Source organism: Leptopilina heterotoma, unplaced genomic scaffold (assembly GCF_015476425.1).
Source record: "Leptopilina heterotoma isolate Lh14 unplaced genomic scaffold, ASM1547642v1 Lhet_13, whole genome shotgun sequence".
In the NCBI taxonomy this organism is placed as follows: domain Eukaryota; kingdom Metazoa; phylum Arthropoda; class Insecta; order Hymenoptera; family Figitidae; genus Leptopilina; species Leptopilina heterotoma.
The window spans coordinates 704,336-724,152 of record NW_025110848.1 but is presented as its reverse complement, the minus strand read 5'-3'; the positions used below and the strand labels follow the sequence as shown (position 1 = coordinate 724,152).

Here is a 19,817-nt window from a genome sequence, read left to right as displayed (position 1 = left end):
CGCGAAATATAAAATACATAATATACAATATGTAATATTGAGTTATTCTCAATAAAAATTATTTTTTAACAAATTTTTAATTAGATCAGTAATTTGTAGTTTAGTTTATATATCAGTTCTTAATTAAACGTAAACAACGAATTGGAAAAAATGTACAATACATACATATAATTTAGAACTTACCATGTAAGTGAAAATGTCAAAAAACGTTCTTCTTTTCTAAGAGAGTAAATAATTTATTTTTCAAAAGTTGTCTTTCAGTTTTATATTAAACGTTGTTATAATAATCGTTAAATCGAAATTTGATATATTTGGATATTCCTATTTTTGTACCATATATATATGTTTAACTTAATAAAAATGTTTAATTTGAAAAAAATTATGTCCACTGAATTTTATAAATTTTTCTCAAGTAATTTTCTATAGAGAAATGGAAAATAAATTTCAAACTTGCTCAAGAGTCAAAGACCATACTGAATAATGTATAGAATAAATAAAGTCGATTAATTCGTTTGCAATTTAATTCATATAAAATATACGAAAAAGAAAATAATTATAATTATTCCTACTCTGAATAGGAAAGACCATTTTGTTTTCTACACGCATATAAATATACAAATGAATAATTAATCATGAAATTATACCTTCTAAACGATATTTCATTTCAAGAACGACATTTGTGTATTTTCTCTTCAATTAATAATTTAAATTCGCAAAATATCACTATCTTAGAAATTTATATTTATACGGTTGACAATAATAAATATAATTGTTTCAGAAAATATTCTATTCACCGTTGACAATATCATACGAATATAATTATTGTTCCAAGAAAATATTCTCTTGAATTTTACATGTGAATATTTCAACGCATACATGACTCTATTTCTTCTATTTAATTATTTACTTAATAATTAATTTTTCATTTCAATAATGTCAACTCTAATTTACGTTTGGAATATCTATAGATTAAATTGTTTTATACTCTTGTCTGAAAATATTTATAGAAATGCAAATAATAGGAACAAATAGAAAATAATAAAAACAAAGAAAATAATAATTCTAAAAAGCAAATAATAATAAAAAAAAAAATAAAAAAAAATAATAATAATAATAATAATAATAATAATAATAATAGTTAATAATTTTAATTCTTATTATAAAAATAATAGTAATGAATTTTAAGAGTACTAATAAATTTATAGTTTTAATTAATCTTCTGTCAGGAAATCTTCTCCCATCGAGTTATGAAAATTCGGAATTTCAATGGGGCTGGAAAATATATGCGATAATTTTGTGGATTTTGGAAACTATCTATTTTCTGTTTAGTTTTTTGGGATTATTTTTAGTACCAAAAGTCGAGGCACTACAATATGGAACAATAAATATGGTTGTTTTAATTGAAGTATTAATGCTTTCAATTTATGTGAATTGCAGAAGAAATGATCTCAAACAATTGATAAAAATGATAAACAATATTTTGAACAACTCTGACGAAAATAAGGTACAAAATTAATTTTTCAATATATCATCAGTTTTTTTTTAGTTAAAAAAAATATTTTTACAATAAAAATTTTTTCGACTTTCCTGAAATTAAAAAAATAATTTTCTACCCAGATTCTAAATTGTATTCGTCTTACGACAAATCCAATAGACAAACCACTAAGAATTTACATAACGGCTGTCGTTGGGACGGTTTTTTTTTGGACTGTCTCGCCAATAATTAAAATAATGGAACAAAATGAATTTTCAATTCTTGATTTCCGGGTGCCAACGTATTTCATCGAAGAATCATTTACAATGATACTTTTCATTTGCGGTACTTTATTCCAAGCAATTTCTGCCTCCATTCTAATCGGTAAAAAATCGAGTATCGACTTTTATGTGATTCACATGATCACATTGGTTACGTCGGAATATCGTTACGTTAGTGACGAATTAGAATCACTATTTGAAACTAATAGTGTCATCGATTTGAAAATTAGCGACAAAGACGAAAAATTATTTGACAATGTTTCAAGAATAAAAAAATTCAAAAGACTCATTCAACATCATAATTCTGTAACAGAGTGAGAACTATAAATGCAGTTATTTTTATTGATCTCAAAAAAAAAAAAAAAATTTGTTTGCATACAATATTCTAATTTAATAACAAAATTCTTGACTTTTGTTTTTGTGCAAACAAATATTTTTTTTTATTTTCAAATCAGATCAGTGCAAATTTTTTATTATGAAGCCTATAAATCGAAGTTTTGTCATTACAACTAAAATTGAGAAAACTAATTTTGTTTTTGCAATTTATTTCATTAAACTATTAAATTAATATTCATTAAAATATTAAATTTAATAATAAATATTAATTTATAATTTATATTTATTTTTGACTTTACTAGTTAAAAGGGTGTATTATTACATAAAAAATACTAATTTTAAGAACATTTTTTAAAATAAATTCCAGAATCGGTAAATTGCTGAAAAGTCTTTTATCATTGAATATTGCATTAACATACGGTAATTGCATATTTCGATTCTGTTTTTTGTCATTTATGATAATAACGGTAAGTTCCTCTATTCTTGATTATTATAAAATAATTCGAATTTATTTTTATTTGCATTTATAATTAATTCTCTAAATATTCCTCCATTATTAAAATATTTATTCTTAAAAATATAGAATAAATATATATATTTATTCTTAAAAATAAACAATTAGAAATGTTTATTTTTAAAAATATTTATTTTTTGCTAGAATAAAAAATTTTACTTTCAGTTACCAATATCAATTTTTGACAAATGTTTAATTGTGCTCTACACTTCCGGTTCTATGATACAAGTTTTCATGTTATGTTATTGCGCTCAAACATTATTAGAAGCGGTAAGAAATAATTTTTCTCAAAAACTAATATTCTTCATCTAAATTCTGTTATTTTGTTTTCGAAAAAATTATTTTTTTGAAAAGATTTCAAGAAATTTAATATTGAAACAAAAATAATCATATTTAAGCTGTTTTATCACAAAGTAATTAAAAAACGATTTTAATAAAAATCAATTATTATTAATTATTAATTAATAAATTATTAATATTCGAATTAATAATTTCTCAATTAATTGCTACTTTAACTGTAACGAAGAACAATTTTTTTTGCGCAAAATAAGAAAATATATCAGTTCTTTTTTTCCTCCCTTTAGAGTACAAGTGTAACAAAAAATGCATTTTACAAAGAATGGTACAAGTGTGATTTATCTTGTCAAAAAATTTACTTCAATATGATGATTTCGAATAAACTCGAATGTAAATTAACAGCTTTTGGAACAATAGATATGAGTATAAGTACTTTCATGATAGTGAGTAAAAGAATTTTTGTTCATTTTTCAAAACGTCCGACACAGAAAAGAAATTTATGTAATTCAAATATAATCGATTACTTGATATAAAGTTAAATATTTACTCAAGTAAATTAAAAATTATTTGGTTCAATCATAAATTAAATACCTGTAAATTAAATTAAATAATTTCTGCATTTGACTCGCAAGTACCATTTAATTTATTATTTCTATTCAATTCATTGATTCTTATTTATTCAAACTAAAAACTATTCTATACAAATAAATGTTTATTTGATTATTATTTAATCGATTATTTTATTAAAATACATTTTTTCAGTGTATTTTTCGAAAGAAACTTTTTTTCTGTCAAAATATTATTAAAATACAGTGTCTTTAATTTTTTCTTCTTCTAGATATTGAAGCAATCGTATTCAGCTTGTTTATTTCTACTAAAACTTAATTATTAACTTATGATCGATAATGATAATTTATCGATATAAATTGTTATAATATAATAAAATAAATAAATATAAATTGTAAATCGTATAATATTATGAATCGTACAATAAACTAAAATATTTTTAACAAATAAAATGACTGCAGAATATATTCTGGTACTTAAATAATTATAATTAAACTGCCAGTAATAATTAAGTTTTATAATAAAAATAAATCTACTTAAAAAAAACTCTATACTTTAAAAAAATCCCTTTCTTTTATAAATTCATATAAAATTTGCTTTTTCAGTGTATCATTGAATAAGAAAATTATTAATTACCAAAAAAATTAAGACTTGGAGATTTATCTTTCAATATATGTACAAGAATTAAATTTCATAGATATAAAATATATGAGATGAGAAGTGAACAATGAAGACGAGATATATTAGATTTGTATATTACGAAAAGGCATAAAATTTGATAATATTGGATAGTACTCACTACTCGTCATTTAACGCGGTTTAGATATTTTCAGTTTATTGCTCACAAAGAGAGAAAGGATTTGTCATGAAACGTGATTCTTGCAAGTTGAAACACATGTTGTTTACATTTATCAAGCACTAAAAGCTAAAACACCACGCGACTCTTGTTTGAAGTTTACAAAAGGTGATTTATGAATTAGAAATTGTACTTATAGGTACACACAACCTTTAGTTCTTTGCGCTTTTCATAAAATTATTTCCTTCTCTCTTTAAACTTTAATGCTTACCAATTGTTTATACTAATAGAAAAAAAATTTTATTTCATTCAAATAATATTGGTCACTTGTGTCTATTACCAAATAAATATTTATTTGAATCAATTAAATATTTACTTGCATCAAATAAATATTTCCTTGCATCAAATAATTTTTAAGTCAATTATTCGATTCAAATAATATCGATTGCTTGTCTATTACCAAATAAATATTTATTTAAATCAAATAAATATTTATTTGTGTCAAATAAATATTTACTTGTGTCAAATAAATATTTACTTGAATCAAATAATTTTTATAAATTATTTAATTTTTTTATTATTTGAATTTTCTTTATACATTTTTTTTATAGGAATATTAAGAACTAATTACAATGGATTTTACATTCTCTTTTTATTCATTGACATAGATAATTAAATTCCATATTTGTCTTTTTTTTTGATTTTTTATTGTCCAACTTAATTAACAATAGAAAAAATTTTAATGTCGAAAAATAATTCTTAAACAAAACTAGTGTTAACGAGATATAAATTAATCTGAAGTATAAAATATAAGACACGAAAACCAAACTGTTATTATAACTTTTAATACTGCATTTAAAACATTAATCAGAAGAAACGAGAAACAATAAAATATTGAAAATCATTAATTTTTTTATGAATATATAATTATTTAATAATTATTATAATAACAATAATAATAATTATTAAAATTAAGTATAATCTCTATATGTATAGGTATATGTGGTTTATGTAAAAAGTCTGCATATTTATGTATATTATACCTAAACTTTTGAAGAGAGCTGAACTTACAGGAACTTGAAGCATTACGAAACTTCAAGGATAATCTCTAAATTAGAATTACTCACTTTTGACTAAAATTTAATCAAAAACTGATTCATTAAATGAACTAATTCAGATTTAGAAATTATAGTAAATCATTTAAAACGCACCATCTGAAAAGAATTTTTATGATAATTAATCTTTTTGATAATATTGTTTTCTTCATTTTTTGTATAAATAAATAAATAAATAAATAAATAAATAAATAAATAAATAAATAAATAAATAAAGACAAAAAATTTTAAAATAAAACAAAAAAAATTTAGTAAGTAAATAAAAACAAGTAAATAGTAAAATAGTAGTAAATAAAAAATAAAATATAGTCACAAAACTGAATGTCCAACGAACCACTATTTGACGAAATATTGACGTTGACGTAATAATAGTTTGGATTTCCATTTCGATATTTTTGAGAATTAGTCTTTGGTGCAGCACTGAATCTTTCATTTCCTCTTTTAACTCGTACTTATTATAAATTTATCCCTAAAATTATTTTAAGTACTCTTAATATTTATGAAAAAATGAAATACATTATTAAATGTATTCAGAAAAGTATAAAATGTGTTTAAAAAATTTTCCATTACGGAAAAATACAAAAATTACCGAAAAATTTAAATAGAATTTACCACTGAAAATTTCAACTAATTAAGAATTTTTATACTATTTTAATATTATTCACATAAAAAATTACTGAATTTTTCTTTATATTGTTTAGAATTTTTCACTTCATTCAACAATTTTTTTTTTATTATTTAAAGTTTTTGTTTGTTTTAAAAATTTTCTTTCTTATTAAGAATTTTCTTTTATTGTTTAGAATTTTTTGTTTTGAACATTTTCTTTCTTATATTCAGTATCTTTTTTATTGTTTAGAATTTTTCTTTTCGTTTTAAAAATTTTCTTTATTGTTTAAAATTTTTCTTCCTTACTGAGAATTTTTTTTTAATGTTTAAAATTTTTTCTTTCGTTTTAAAAATGTTCTTTATTATTTAAAGTTTTTCTGTTCGTTTTAAAAATTTTCTTTATTGTTTAAAAATTTTCTTCTCGTTTTAAAAATTTCCTTCCTTACTAAGAATTTTTTTTATTGTTTAGAATTTTTCCTTTCGTTTTAAAAATTTTCTTTATTTTTCAACCATTTTTCTGTTCGTTCTGCAAATTTTATTTATTAATTAGAATTTATTTATGATTTCAAAAAATTTCTAATTGTATTTTTGTTTAAAATTATTTTTAAAAAAAGCATAAAAAAACAAAATTATATAGGTATGAAAAGAAAAAAAAGCAAGAGAAGTAAGTTCATATTTAAATTTTTCGTAATAATTTAAATTAAATTATTATTAAATTCTCAATTACGAATTATTTACCTGAGATGATCGATCGAGAAACTCTTGATCGAGATCCCCTGGCATTTTCTTTATAGCTATGAATAATTGAACTCACAAACCAATAAATAATAAAAGAGCAAATAATTATTCCAACTAATGTCATAACTATTGTTTTTGTTCTTGGTCGCCAACATGTCACTTGATCATCTTCAATCCCTTGACGACGTTGGTAAGCTTGCTCAGTAATCTCAATAATTCCTGTAACATTTTTTTTATTGATTTTAAAATGATTCTATAAAATAATAATTTTTATTATATTATGTTATTAATAATAATGAAAATTATTGTTTTAAAATCATTTTAAATTTAATAATCTGTAATTTCAATAATTCCCGAAATATTTTTTTGTTTATTTCAAAATGATAATTTTTATTATTATTGTTCTTAATAATAATAATTATAATTTTTATTACTAACGGCTCAACGGGTAATTTATAATTTTTTTTATTAAACAATTATGTACACTTTTTATAAATTAAAAGTAATTTGTTCACTTATCGTTTATCTTCAACAAAAAATAAGTTTGATTTTCTACTTAAGTAAACAGTTTATATTTATAAATAAATAACTAAACAAGTAAATTTTTTAGTGTTCAGATTTTACTCCGTTTCTTTTGTTTTTTCAACAATAATTTTACGTTTTGTCTGTCACTCTTAGCGTTATTGTTCAACTTTTGAATAAAAAATAAAAATTAATTTTTTAATTCAAATTTTGAGAATTTAAAAATGTTTAATAATTTCTACTTTGTTTAGTATACAAAACTACTTTAAACTATAATCGTTTAATTATTTATTTTTTAAACAAATTCTCCTCTTTCAGTACTGAAGAATAAAATCAGAAGAATAAAAAAAAATGTTTTTTTCACTAAATACCTACCCGGACGCATTTTGTCTTTTTATTTCTCTCCCACACTGTGATTAATGAAATGCACGAGATAATAACATTATATGACACTGTCAGTATTATAAAGAAAAATATACACCCTTCGTAGCGGTCGAAAAGCAACTAACGCAGCTTGATTTACTGAAGCAGGATTCAGTACCAGGCGATAACCAAAAATATCCATCCTCTCATCCTAAGCCGGTGCTTTCTGAAGTGTTCTATATAATATTTGCAGTCCTTCATATCTATCGTAAAAAAATTTTTATTTTTACTTTCCCTTTTTCTCCAGAGTTCCAAATAAAAATTGCGCGCAGAGCGCCGATCAAAAAAGAAAGCATCACCATCTACACTTTTTTAATCTTTATGCACATTCTCTCGCGAATAATGGACCATATGTTTCATTTGGACAGATATATATATGTATATATTTGATAAACAACATTGGCATCACGGAAAAAAAACAGCTTCACTACTTCAAAGAAATCGAATTCCTTCTCCCAACCCTCCTCGTGTCAAAACAAAAAATTTTTTTCTACAAACATTTTTTTTCAAAAATTTATTGATACAAAAAAAAATAAGGTAAATCTCAATAATCCAAAAATGGTAAAATAATAAATTATAAATTTTAAGTTTAAAAAAGTTTTTAAAAAAATAAAGATATTTTATTTAAACAGAAATTAAAATTTTGCGTTAATAATAGTGAAATTTCTTATTAATTTGAAAAAAATTAAATAAAATTCTTAATTGAAAAAAGAATTCTTGCAAAGAATTTTATTAAAACTTTTGAAAATAATTACATTCTTTAAAAGAATGTTATCAAAATTTTGATAATAATTTATTAAGATCATTCAAAAAATGTTATTTAAATTTTAAATACAATTTTAATTGAATTCCTCAAAATAATTCAATTATTTTCAAAAGTATGAACCAAAGTCTTTTCAAAAAAGAGTTTTTAGTAAGAATTTTATTAAAATTGTTGAATACAATTGAATTGTTTCGAAAAATTTTCTTAAAATTTTTGAAAAATAATTGTATTTTTTAGAGAAATTTTAAATTAATATTGTATTGAAAATAACAGAATTCTTTAAAAGAATTTTATTAAAATTTTTTAAAATAATTGCATTCTTTCGAGGAATTAAATTATTATTGTATTGAAAATAATTGAATTCTTTAAAAGAATTTTAGCAAAACTTTTTAAAACTTAGAATTCTTTCGAAGAATTTTATTAAAGATTTTAAATACAAAATGAATAATTAAATTCCTCAAAATATTCAATTATTTTCAAAAATTTCAATAAAATTTTTCGTAAAAATTCAATTATTACATTTATATATTTTAACAAAATTCTTTCAAAAAAAGAACTCTTGCTAAGAATTTTAGTAAAATTTTTGAAAATAATTGAATTTTTTTTATAGCAATTCAATTAAAATTGCATTGAAAGTAATTGAATTCTTGAAAAAGAATTTTACTAAAATTGTTGGAAATAATTGAATTCTTTCGAAGAATAATATTGAAATTTTAAATGCAATTTTAATTGAATTCCTAGAAATAATTTAATTATTTTCAAAAATATTAATAAAATTCTTTTAAAAAAAAATTGTTGATAATTTTATTTAAATAATTTGAATTCTTTCGAGGCATTCAACTAAAATTGTATTAAAAATAATTAAATTTATTCGAAGAATTTTATTAAATTTTCAAAAAAAAAATTAGTTTAATTATTCAATAAATGAATTTTTAAAAATATTGAATCAAAAATTATTTAAAAAATTAAAGTTGATATTTAGACAAGAAAAATTTTCCTAATTTACATAATATTAATAATAATAATAATAATAATAATAATAATAATAATAATAATAATAATAATAATAATAACAATAAATAAAAAGAATAAAAATGAAAAAAATTCTAGAAGAATATATTCTTAATTTGAGAATAAATTTTTTTTTTCTTTAGCTACAAATATTTTCTTGAATCAGCCAAACAGTTATTAAAAAATTAAAAATAATAATATTTTTTATTTAAAACCTATTTTTCTCTAAATTTAAATATTATTTTTAGAATACATCGCCCAGGATCTTTTTTTAATAGAAAAGCTTTTCCACACAACGTATTATTTTCTTGCCAAATGAAAGAATAACACGTGTGTACAAAAAAATGTAGTAGGTGAACCAGAAAAAAAAAATTCCCCGTAGAATATTCTTGGACACGGTAACCCTAATGTGTGCTATTGGCTTCAAGAAAAAAAAAAGAGAAAAAGAAACCAACGAGATAATAAAAAACAAACCCAGTCATTGGCTAATTACTAATATAGAAAATAGTTCAATTTTTAAAAATAAATATGTGACAATATTTTGAAAGAAAAATAAAAACAGAACAACAATAGTTTCCAAATAATACAAAATAAATAATATTTCATTTAAATTTCTTTTTACTCTTTTCTTTTCGTTAAAAAAAAATTTTTTTTTTTTTAGTAATTACTTCTTATTTAGTGTTATAAATTATATATTTATTTTGAGAGTCGTTTTGAAACAAAGAGGGGAAAAAGCCCATAAATTTTCAAAGCGAGAAAACTGTGCCCTATCAGACAGAGTGGCACCGAAAAATCTCAAATTTCGCAAGAAATCATGGGCTTCCTGTCCTTTTGGGACAAGTGTGCGGGATCCCCTAGTAGTTGACCCGAGAAAAATTGATGTCCGGTTATGTGTAGAAGAAAACGAGAATGTAAAAAAGAGGCGTGAAGAATTGACCCAAAGAAAAGTAAACAGTCTTTTTACTAAAATAGATAGCTTTTATTCTATATTTATTTTTTTATTCTATTACTTTTCATAAAATAACAAGAAGACTTGAATTTAAAATTAATTAATTCAATTTTCAATGAATTAAAAATTAATTAATCAATTCAATTTTCAATTAATTTAAAATTTATTTATTTATTAATTCAAATTTCAGAAAATTTAAAATTAGTTAATTAATTTATTCAATTTTTAATAAATTTAAAATTAGTTAATTAATTTATTCAATTTTTAATAAATTTAAAATTAGTTAATTTATCAATTCAATTTTCAATGAATTTAAAAATAATTAATTTAATGAATTCAATTTTAATTAAATTAAATTTAAACTCATTCATTTTGACTTATAATATTTCCGCACAAATAAATAAAATTTCTTGAAATAGAAATGTCAATAACAAAAAAATATTAATTATAATAAATAGTGTAATATCTTTTATAGTAAAATTTAAAAATAAAAAAATTAACAGTTATGTTTGTGACAGAGATAAAGTTTCGTAATTTTAAATGAATTCTCCATTGTGGTAAATTGCTTTAGCTTTCGCTTTCGTTATTTCGGTTGATGATTTGCTTTTGTTGGTTAAAGGAAGCTCGAGTTATTATAAGCCGTTCTATATATTATGAATGGTTATTTATTAGTTTACATCAGTCACTTTTGTCAATATTTAAGTTTACTGAACCGACTGCATTATGATATTTTAATTAATATTATTTTATAAAATAAATTTTTCATTCATAACGATTCAGTAATTCAAGTCGAGAATAAAAATCTATTTTGTTAATTAAAACAATTGTAAATGTTTAAAATAATTAATATTAATAATTATTATAATAATATTAATATTAGTAAATATTATTATTACTAGGTATTATTAAACAATAATTATACAATAATATTAAATATTATTATTATTAATAAATATTATTATGGGTTTTATTTGAAGTCGTGTGAGATCCAATCGAAAAGAATAAATTAAAACACTTCCTGTCTGACTGTTTTTTAATAAAGTGTGACGATAGTTTGCGTTTCAATCGGAAGTAGGTTGTTTTTTACCACACAGGACGAAAATTCTATCAGCATTTTTTCACGTTCTTGTCATGGAAAATTTTCAGTGGAAAATTTCAAAAATTTTACAACGAATAATGTTCATTATTAATTATTATTTGTTAATACTGATTAATAATAAATTTTAATTTTTCAACAATTTTGTTTCGTTCAAAATTCATTAATTAAATAAATTTATTTTGTAAATTTTAATTAGTAAAAATGTTTACTAATTTGAATTAGTGATTGACTTTTTGTTTTTGAATTAGTAAATTTAACTAATAAATTCGTAAAAATTACTATTTATTGGTAAAATTTACTCACTATATTTATTTACTGAATAAATTTAAATTTATTAGTCACTGACTAACTTTTTGCTTTTTAGTTAGTAAAGTTTACTAATAAATTCGTAGAAATTACTATTTATTAGTAAAATTTACTCACTCAATTTATTTACTGAATAAATTTAAATTTATTAGTAAGTGACTGACTTTATGTTTTTAAATTAGTAAATTTTACTAACATATTAGTAGAAATTACTATTTATTAGTACAATTTACTGAATAAATTTTAATGTATTAGTCAGTGACTGACTTTTTGCTTTTTAGTTAGTAAAATTTACTAATAAATTAGTAGAAATGACTTTTTATTAGTAAAATTAACTGAATCGAAAGCAAAAAGTCAATCAGCAATTCAGATTAGTATAAATATTTTTACTAATTTAAATTTAAAGAGTATAATTATTAATTAATAATACTTCTGAAATATTTAGCTTATATAGTAGTAAATATTTTATTAATTATTATCCGAGTCAAAATTTATACAAAAATAAATTTTAGTAGCAAAGAATAAGTAGTTAAATAAACATTGATACTAAACTTATTTTTCTTTATGCCCAATCAAGTAAATAACATTTTTTCACAAACTAAAAAATATATTTTACATGATTTTCTTTTTTATTTCCAATTCTTTTAAATTTTATTTATTGTGATTAAGTATTATTATTATAAATAATTATTACATTATTATAAATTTAATTTAATACAGTTTTTTAAAATTCACTGCTTAAAAAAATTCTTCTTAATTTTATTTACAGTTATTGTTGATGTAATATTTTTAAAATTCACTTTTTTCTAAAAAAATGTTTATTAATTTTATTTATTGTCATAAATAAATTAATTAATTATCATAATTCTGTACATGTTCATTTAATTTACAAAAAAAAAAGTTTTCTACTGTCTTTAAAATACTTTTAAAAAAAATTTGTTTTTTAAAGAAAAACAATCTGATTGGTGCAATTTGAGATTAGGAGGACTTTTTTTTGAAAAAAAAAATCTGATTGGTAGTTTGAGATTAGGAGGACTTCCGTACCCTACTCCTCCATTTTTCACAGTTCTTTGTATCATCAACCCCTGAACCTCTGTTTCTTTTCTGCAATCTGCAGTCAGATCAGATCTTTAGTAGCAATCTCACATGTGCGTGTTTGACATTTAGACGTTAGTATCAAGACAATTTTCATGAGTTGCATATCACTTTCATACAGAAGTCAAAACAAAAATAAAAAAACTCCGAATTAATCGCATTCATTCAGTAATTACTCAACATTTTCAAATTTACAAATAAAAAAAATTTACACTTTCAAAAAAAAAAAGCAATAATTGTTTCAATAACAATAATTGTATTTTAATTACTTCACTAAGACCAAAGACCTCACTTAGAAATAATATATATAAAATTTGCATATAAAATAAATAAATTAAATAAATTAATATAAATTAAAAGAAGTAAATGATTTCTTAAAATTCACCCTGCGCTATATTGAATAGAAAAAAATAGGTTTTGAGATTCTATTCTCTCGATAATGGATCTATATCAAGGATCTAATATTTCAACTTCAAGAATGGAAAATTATTTTGGATTTCCACCAACACCACCACCTTGCCATATAGACAACGAAAATGTCCGATTACATTCGAACAATGAATTTCCATTTAATTATAAATCAACTTGGGATGCGAATTTAAATTCCATTTCGAGTGTCGAGACTTTTCAACACGAAGTGGTTCGCGAAATTTACACATCCCGATGGACAGAGAATAATCAGCATGCTAATAATTTCAACGAGAATCATCATCGACACAGGTATCATTATATTAATTATTCAAATAATTTTTTCAAAATTCCATAAATTACGAATTTTTATTTTTTGTCCAAGATTTTCTATTCATTAGAATTTTGCTTTAACCGAATTTTTCATTTCGCAAAATTTCGATTTAAAGAAATGAATTAATTTTATTGAATAATAACAATAATAATAATAATAATAAATTAATTAATGATAATAATAGTAACAATTATTAATAATAATAATTATTAATAACAATAATAATCATATGATTCTATTTAATAAAATTTTCAAAAAACAAAATTTTTATTTAACAGAATTCTCACTCTGGTCAATATTATTATTTTAATCTATTATTATTTAATTCTTTTAAATAATAATAAAAATAATAATTTGATGTAGTAGAATTTCAATTAAAAAAATTTTTTATTTAATATAATTCTCACTCTAGTCAATATTATTATTATTATTTTAATTTATTATTATATATTTTTTGATTAATAATAATTTATTAATATTTGATATTATTCAATAAAATTTCCATTAAACAAAATTTTTATTTAACAGAATTCTCACTCTGATCAATATTATTTTCAATTACTATTTAATTTTTTTGCTCGATAATAATTATTAATATTTATTTTTATTTAATAGAATTTCCATTATAAAAAACTTTTATTTAATAGAATTTCACACTCTGGTTAAATTAAAATTTAACAGAATTTCTATTTAACGAAGTTTTGATTTATCAGAATTTATATTCTGAATTTTTAAAGAACAAATTGTCTAGTAGAGAAAATTATTATTCAGTTCAATCCACCTTAGATTCAAATTGTAAAGACATTTTATAGAAATAATTTCTGATTAACTGCAACAAAAATTAAATTTGCATTATTATTATTTTCGAAAGATGGGCCCAACATTTCCAGCCAGAATTGGAAAATGTCACTCACATGGAATGTTTAAAGGGAAATCGCGAAATATTAACAACAATTTATCCAGAGATGCAAAATCAATTTCAAGAAAAAATTCATTCTCCGCCAACGATATTTCGCACCTGGGAAACCTCATATCCTCAAGAAACGCCACAGCTTGCGACTGACAGTGAATTGAAATACCGGTCACTTCAAGAGACAATTGCCGAATTCTCGAAATTCCAGTACAAAGAAGAAAAATGTCAAACTGAAATTATAAAATCAGATTATGGTAAGAGATTTCAATAATTAAAAATTAATAAATATTTGTAATGTTCTTTTTTTTCTTTTTTTCAACTTATATTGAAGTTTGCTTTCAATAACAAAAAAATATATTTTTAGAAATTTTTAATCACCAGGAGTGAAAAATAGTTAATTTTACTGATTTATTAAAAAATAAATTTTTGAAAAAAAATAATTCTTTTCCAAAAGTTGAATTTCTTTTTTTGAAAATAGAATAAAAAGGAAAATGATCCAAAGAAGTTTTGTATAGACTGAGACTATTATTTTTTATGCAGTGAAACAATAAAAAAAAATTAGTTGACAATTCATTAGCAATTGTCTCATTTATTGCTTTACTGTCGCCAATGTGACCATAACGAACCCCTGGCAGTCTAAATATTTATCTAACAATCATTTATATCACATTGTACTGTCTATTCAAATGAATCAGCCATTACATAATGATCGTCGACTTTTCAACTCGAAACAATTCCTTCCTATTTCTTTTGGCAAGCATCAAACTGAAAATAGTCTTCAGCATTTACGTATTTTCGAATTAATCCAAATTTTCGAAAACTAAACAAAAAACAAATAAATTCAACGCACCAATGAAGTATTGAATATTTCGATGACACTCCAGTTAATAAAACAATTGAAAATTTTTAACAATTGTTAATTTAGTTATAAATATAATTATTATTATAATTATAAACACAATTAGAAATTAAAAATTATAATTATAAACTAATAATTGAATAATTGTTAAATAATTCTTATTGAATATTAAAGAAATTTTCTATAGAAATATTTCCTTTTTTCAAAAATTCGTAATTGTTCTTATCATTCTTGTTAGCTATTGTTAATTACATAAATATTTCCCAATAGAATATTTTTCGTTTTCAAAATAACTTTCCGTAGAAAAAAAATTAAATCTTCTCAAACCTATAAGAGGAATATTTTTTGTCGGATATTTTAAATATTTCAGAAAAGGAAACAGAATTTTCAATATTTCGAAAATTTTGTAAAAGAAGTTTTAAAAAAAGAATTAAAAATTATCAAAAAATATCTTTTGACAGAATTTAGTGTCAAAAATCAGGACTCGCGTCAGAAGAAACTTTTTTCGAAACCAATTTCGCCTATCAACTGAAGATTACGCGATATATCTCCTTAATGATGAATGAGTATCAAAAGCGAATATAGAAAATTGAGATGAATTTCGCGGAAAGCGTATAAGTTGAAAACTTATTTATCGAAATGTGATGAAGACGTTCTTTGAGTATATAATATGAATTTTCGTCCGTGACGTCACGGGTAACATTATTTTATTCGCAATGATAGCAATACTATCTTCAAAGATGCAAAACTTCCAACCAACCCACATTTCAAATGTTGCGTATCAACACCGCGAGCTGCTGGATCTGCGATATAAGGTCGCTGACGCATTAAATATACAGCTATTTTCATCTGACCGCACTTACAACAAAAACTTTTCCCAACTCTTCCACAATCTGTTTTCCTTTCATCAAGGCTCTCAACATATTTCTTGACCTTGTCTAATAAGACGAATATTCATCAAAAATCGCATATCTTAAACTCCAGACAAGAGTGCCCACAAATTATAAATTATCATTCTTTCATTAACTTAAATCAATAAATCTTCAACTCTCATCTAAATTTAAACGCTTCTCGCTTTCATCAATTTTCCCATTCAATAAAATTTTGCTATATTACAATTTCTACGTAGCATCATTTTTAAATCACAAAATTTTTATTCTCACAAGAATTTTTACTTCTTTCCTTTTAAATTTTGTCCTTTAAAAATTTTACTTAGCAAAAATTTTATCAAACGAAAACTGAAATAAATAATTAAATATTATATAAAAATTCGTTTCAATAGAAGTTCAATAAGAAAAAAATAATCAACTGAAGAATAAAATACAAACAAAATAAAAAATCTATTTAAACAAGAATAATTTTCGTTTTTAACAAGAATTAATAATTTAAACAAGAATAATTCTTTTAAAATTATAAATCTTTTCAGAATAATTCTTGTTTGCATCGATTTCCGAATTATCAGTCAAAAGAATTATTCATGAGATAATTCGGATAAACAGAAATTCCCTCAAAAGACAAATTCATTGAATGGGAAATTTTCTCATGGATTAAATTCAATAAAAATTGAAACATAACAATTTCATATTTTTCAGAAAAATCGAAGCGCACCGGTAATGAGAAGCTCCGAAAAGAAAGAACAGCTTTCACAAAGCAACAAGTCCGACACTTGGAATCAGAATTTGCTCACAGCAATTATTTGACACGACTTCGACGTTACGAAATTGCCGTAGCTTTAGATCTTTCGGAAAGACAGGTAAACTCTTAATTTCTTATACTTTTTTAATTAGAATTAAATTAAATTTCCTTTTTCTAAATCTTCATAAACCTAATGTTATTTTTTTCTTGCAAATAATTTCAGGTAAAAGTTTGGTTTCAAAATCGTCGTATGAAATGGAAGAGAACGAAGATAACGTCAGAAGTATCAACATCATTATAAAATGAAAATTAAAAAAATATATTGTGAATATTAGTTGTAATTTATACTTTTAAGTTAAAAAAAATTCGATATATAAAAACATGATTTATTCGTTTAATGTCATTTATCCTTACGCACATAAATTTTAATGCGAAAATATTACATTCTTGAAATATTGACAAATATTTACTTTCATTTTTGTTTCACTTCTTTTGTAATAAAGAAAAAAAAGTTAATTTATGATCGAAAAAAAATTGTCAACTCGATAAACTATATTTACATAGAGATTAAATAATACCTATTTACTTTTTGGAAGATCAACTGGTTTGAATGTGAAATTAATACCCTTGTCTTTGAGTTTCTTTTCTAAGACAGAAAGTTTTCTTAATGATGTTTTTACACGTTTTTTCTGTTTCGTTTCGGTGATTGGCGCACGATTCAATTTTATCACTTTATTTCTGTTCTCCAATCGGGGATATGAAGTTGGTGTAATTTTCTTTCCGAAAAAGAAGCCAAAATGTTGTCTCTCGGGAGGTATGTAAGACACTGAAAAAAATTAAGCAAATATTATTTATATAAAATTAAACATATCTTCAATATTTTAAATTAAAATTACATTTTGTACAAACATTTATTTCTATTTTCTAAAAATATAAGTTAATTTCAATTTTACCTCGTAACAATCTACCGCACATAACATAATTATTCATTGTTTCTGCTGCTATTTTTGCGACTTCAGGAGTTTGAAATTCTACATAACCGTATCCTCGACTCTTTCCTGTCTGAGAGACGAAAAATTTTTACGTTTTTTTAGAAATATTTTATTAAAAAAGAGGACAAACTAAAAGGGACTTTATTTTACAATAAAAATAGAATAATAAGTACCTTCTTTGATCGAACAAGCCGAACTCGGCGAACATTTCCAAATTGTGAAAAGAAACCTTTCATTTCATCCTCATAAAATCCATGAGGAATTTGTCCTATATAAATAACGCCTGCCTTAGAATTGTACTGGAGTTCCACTTCTGGCAATTTTTCTGTTGAATCATTTATTTCTTTTTTTGGAGTCTCAAGGGTATCATCTTTTTCAGTTAATTTTTTACTCTTTTTCGTAGTTTTCTGTAAAAACAATGGTTAAATTTATGATCATCATTTTCATTCATAACAAAATACACGTACTTACAACTTTAATTCAATAATTCGTATATTAATTTTATTACTGTACAGTAGACAGTAAATAATAAACTATTCTATTATTAAGCTATCAATTCTATATTTAATGAAAAATAAACCAGAAAAGATGAAAATAAAATTTTGAAAATATTTTCAGGTTATGTTTTGATAACGTAACAATATACTTGCCTTTAAAATATTTTGTACATTCTTCACTGCAGTCTTAAGACTTGACTTGGATTCTGGCCTTATTTTTTTCACTTTCATATTTGTTATAAATAGTTTAACACTTTTTTTACTAGTAGAAAACTTAAACGAAACGCTTGTCAGTTTTTGGGATTTTTGGATGAAAACACGTGCAGAATTTATCAGAATTTAATCCAAAATCGCTAATCGACTAACTTCGACTATTAACCGAATTTCAACGAAAATCACCGAAACATATTTCGGAGTTCTCGAACGTTCCCGAATAAACAGGCGGGAATATTTAAATTTTATTTAAAATTGAAAAAAACTGATATTTCATTATTATTTATTTAATGATTTTGAATAATAATAATTATTATTAATAATTAACAGAAACTTTTAAAAAAACACAATTTAATATAGGTAATTATTTTTTTTTAAATGTTTTAATAAGAAAACATTAAAAATGTTTTAATATTTGAAAAAAGTAAATAAATATATAATGTATCAATTTTTTTTTAAATTTTTGATAGAGTAATTAGTAATGCTATAATTAATTTCTTATGTTTAAAATGAAAAAGGTACAAAAAATGTTCAAACTTATTTTCTTCGACATTTTATATAATTTTACATAATTAAAACATTAAAAGTAAAAAATGAAATTTTTAATTCAAGTCAAAAAAATTATAACATTTTGTAAAATGTAAATTATCTAAGTTAAAGGTGGAAGAAGTTAACAATAATTTTAAGTAAATTATCTAAAATTGTATATTGAACTATAAAACTAAAAATTACAATATTTCTCTCACGTTTATGAATAAATTGTTTAACTCACTTTTTTAATAATTAAAAAATTTTTAATAAATTTAAATTTTAAATTCTCAAAGAATTTATAATTTTCTTCTTTTTCTTAATAAAAAGGAAACAAAAAAATATGAAATAGTTCACTTTAATACAAATTATGTACAATGTAACAGATGAAATTCAAATAATAATCAGCTAGAGATCATTGATGTCATTTCCCCGTGTGTTATTTAAAAGTCCCGACAAATCCTTCAAATTTAACACATCAAGTTTAACTGTCAAGTGGAAAACACTAATAGTGCTTAAAGTGTTAAAAAAATATAAACATTTTAC

General features: G+C 22.0%; 3 protein-coding genes across 3 annotated transcripts; 2 read left to right on the top strand and 1 right to left on the bottom strand.

The window, feature by feature from the left end:
- The first annotated feature begins 1,174 nt into the window (after positions 1-1,174).
- LOC122512924 (odorant receptor 22c-like) lies at positions 1,175-3,794 on the top strand. Its single transcript, XM_043629069.1, has 6 exons — positions 1,175-1,504; positions 1,618-2,069; positions 2,459-2,558; positions 2,771-2,875; positions 3,190-3,345; positions 3,741-3,794. The coding sequence occupies exons 1-6, from the start codon at positions 1,175-1,177 to the stop codon at positions 3,792-3,794; spliced, it is 1,197 nt and encodes a 398-aa protein (XP_043485004.1).
- Positions 3,795-12,713: 8,919 nt separating this feature from the next.
- On the top strand, positions 12,714-17,377 carry LOC122512956 (homeobox protein MOX-2). Its single transcript, XM_043629149.1, has 4 exons — positions 12,714-13,612; positions 14,506-14,801; positions 16,999-17,159; positions 17,265-17,377. Exons 1-4 carry the CDS (start codon positions 13,332-13,334, stop codon positions 17,340-17,342), a joined length of 816 nt encoding a protein of 271 aa, XP_043485084.1. The 5' UTR covers positions 12,714-13,331; the 3' UTR covers positions 17,343-17,377.
- Positions 17,378-17,413: 36 nt separating this feature from the next.
- Positions 17,414-18,886, bottom strand: LOC122512957 (MKI67 FHA domain-interacting nucleolar phosphoprotein-like). The gene is made up of 4 exons (XM_043629150.1): positions 18,684-18,886; positions 18,207-18,440; positions 17,995-18,103; positions 17,414-17,867 (listed from the first exon to the last, which is right to left on the bottom strand). The coding sequence occupies exons 1-4, from the start codon at positions 18,759-18,761 to the stop codon at positions 17,620-17,622; spliced, it is 669 nt and encodes a 222-aa protein (XP_043485085.1). The 5' UTR covers positions 18,762-18,886; the 3' UTR covers positions 17,414-17,619.
- Positions 18,887-19,817: the final 931 nt, after the last annotated feature.

What these genes read in the sequence shown, in the direction of transcription:
- LOC122512957 (XM_043629150.1), bottom strand. Translation starts at nt 18,761, where the DNA reads ATGAAAGTGAAAAAAATAAGGCCAGAATCCAAGTCAAGTCTTAAGACT. An exon ending in ATGTACAAAATATTTTAAAG is followed by an intron (nt 18,441 to 18,683) that starts GCAAGTATATTG and finishes TTGTTTTTACAG; the next exon opens with AAAACTACGAAAAAGAGTAA. An exon ending in GGCTTGTTCGATCAAAGAAG is followed by an intron (nt 18,104 to 18,206) that starts GTACTTATTATT and finishes TTCGTCTCTCAG; the next exon opens with ACAGGAAAGAGTCGAGGATA.
- LOC122512956 (XM_043629149.1), top strand. Translation starts at nt 13,332, where the DNA reads ATGGATCTATATCAAGGATCTAATATTTCAACTTCAAGAATGGAAAAT. An exon ending in GAGAATCATCATCGACACAG is followed by an intron (nt 13,613 to 14,505) that starts GTATCATTATAT and finishes TATTTTCGAAAG; the next exon opens with ATGGGCCCAACATTTCCAGC. An exon ending in AATTATAAAATCAGATTATG is followed by an intron (nt 14,802 to 16,998) that starts GTAAGAGATTTC and finishes CATATTTTTCAG; the next exon opens with AAAAATCGAAGCGCACCGGT.
- LOC122512924 (XM_043629069.1), top strand. Translation starts at nt 1,175, where the DNA reads ATGAATTTTAAGAGTACTAATAAATTTATAGTTTTAATTAATCTTCTG. An exon ending in CTCAAACATTATTAGAAGCG is followed by an intron (nt 2,876 to 3,189) that starts GTAAGAAATAAT and finishes TCCTCCCTTTAG; the next exon opens with AGTACAAGTGTAACAAAAAA. An exon ending in GTATAAGTACTTTCATGATA is followed by an intron (nt 3,346 to 3,740) that starts GTGAGTAAAAGA and finishes TTCTTCTTCTAG; the next exon opens with ATATTGAAGCAATCGTATTC.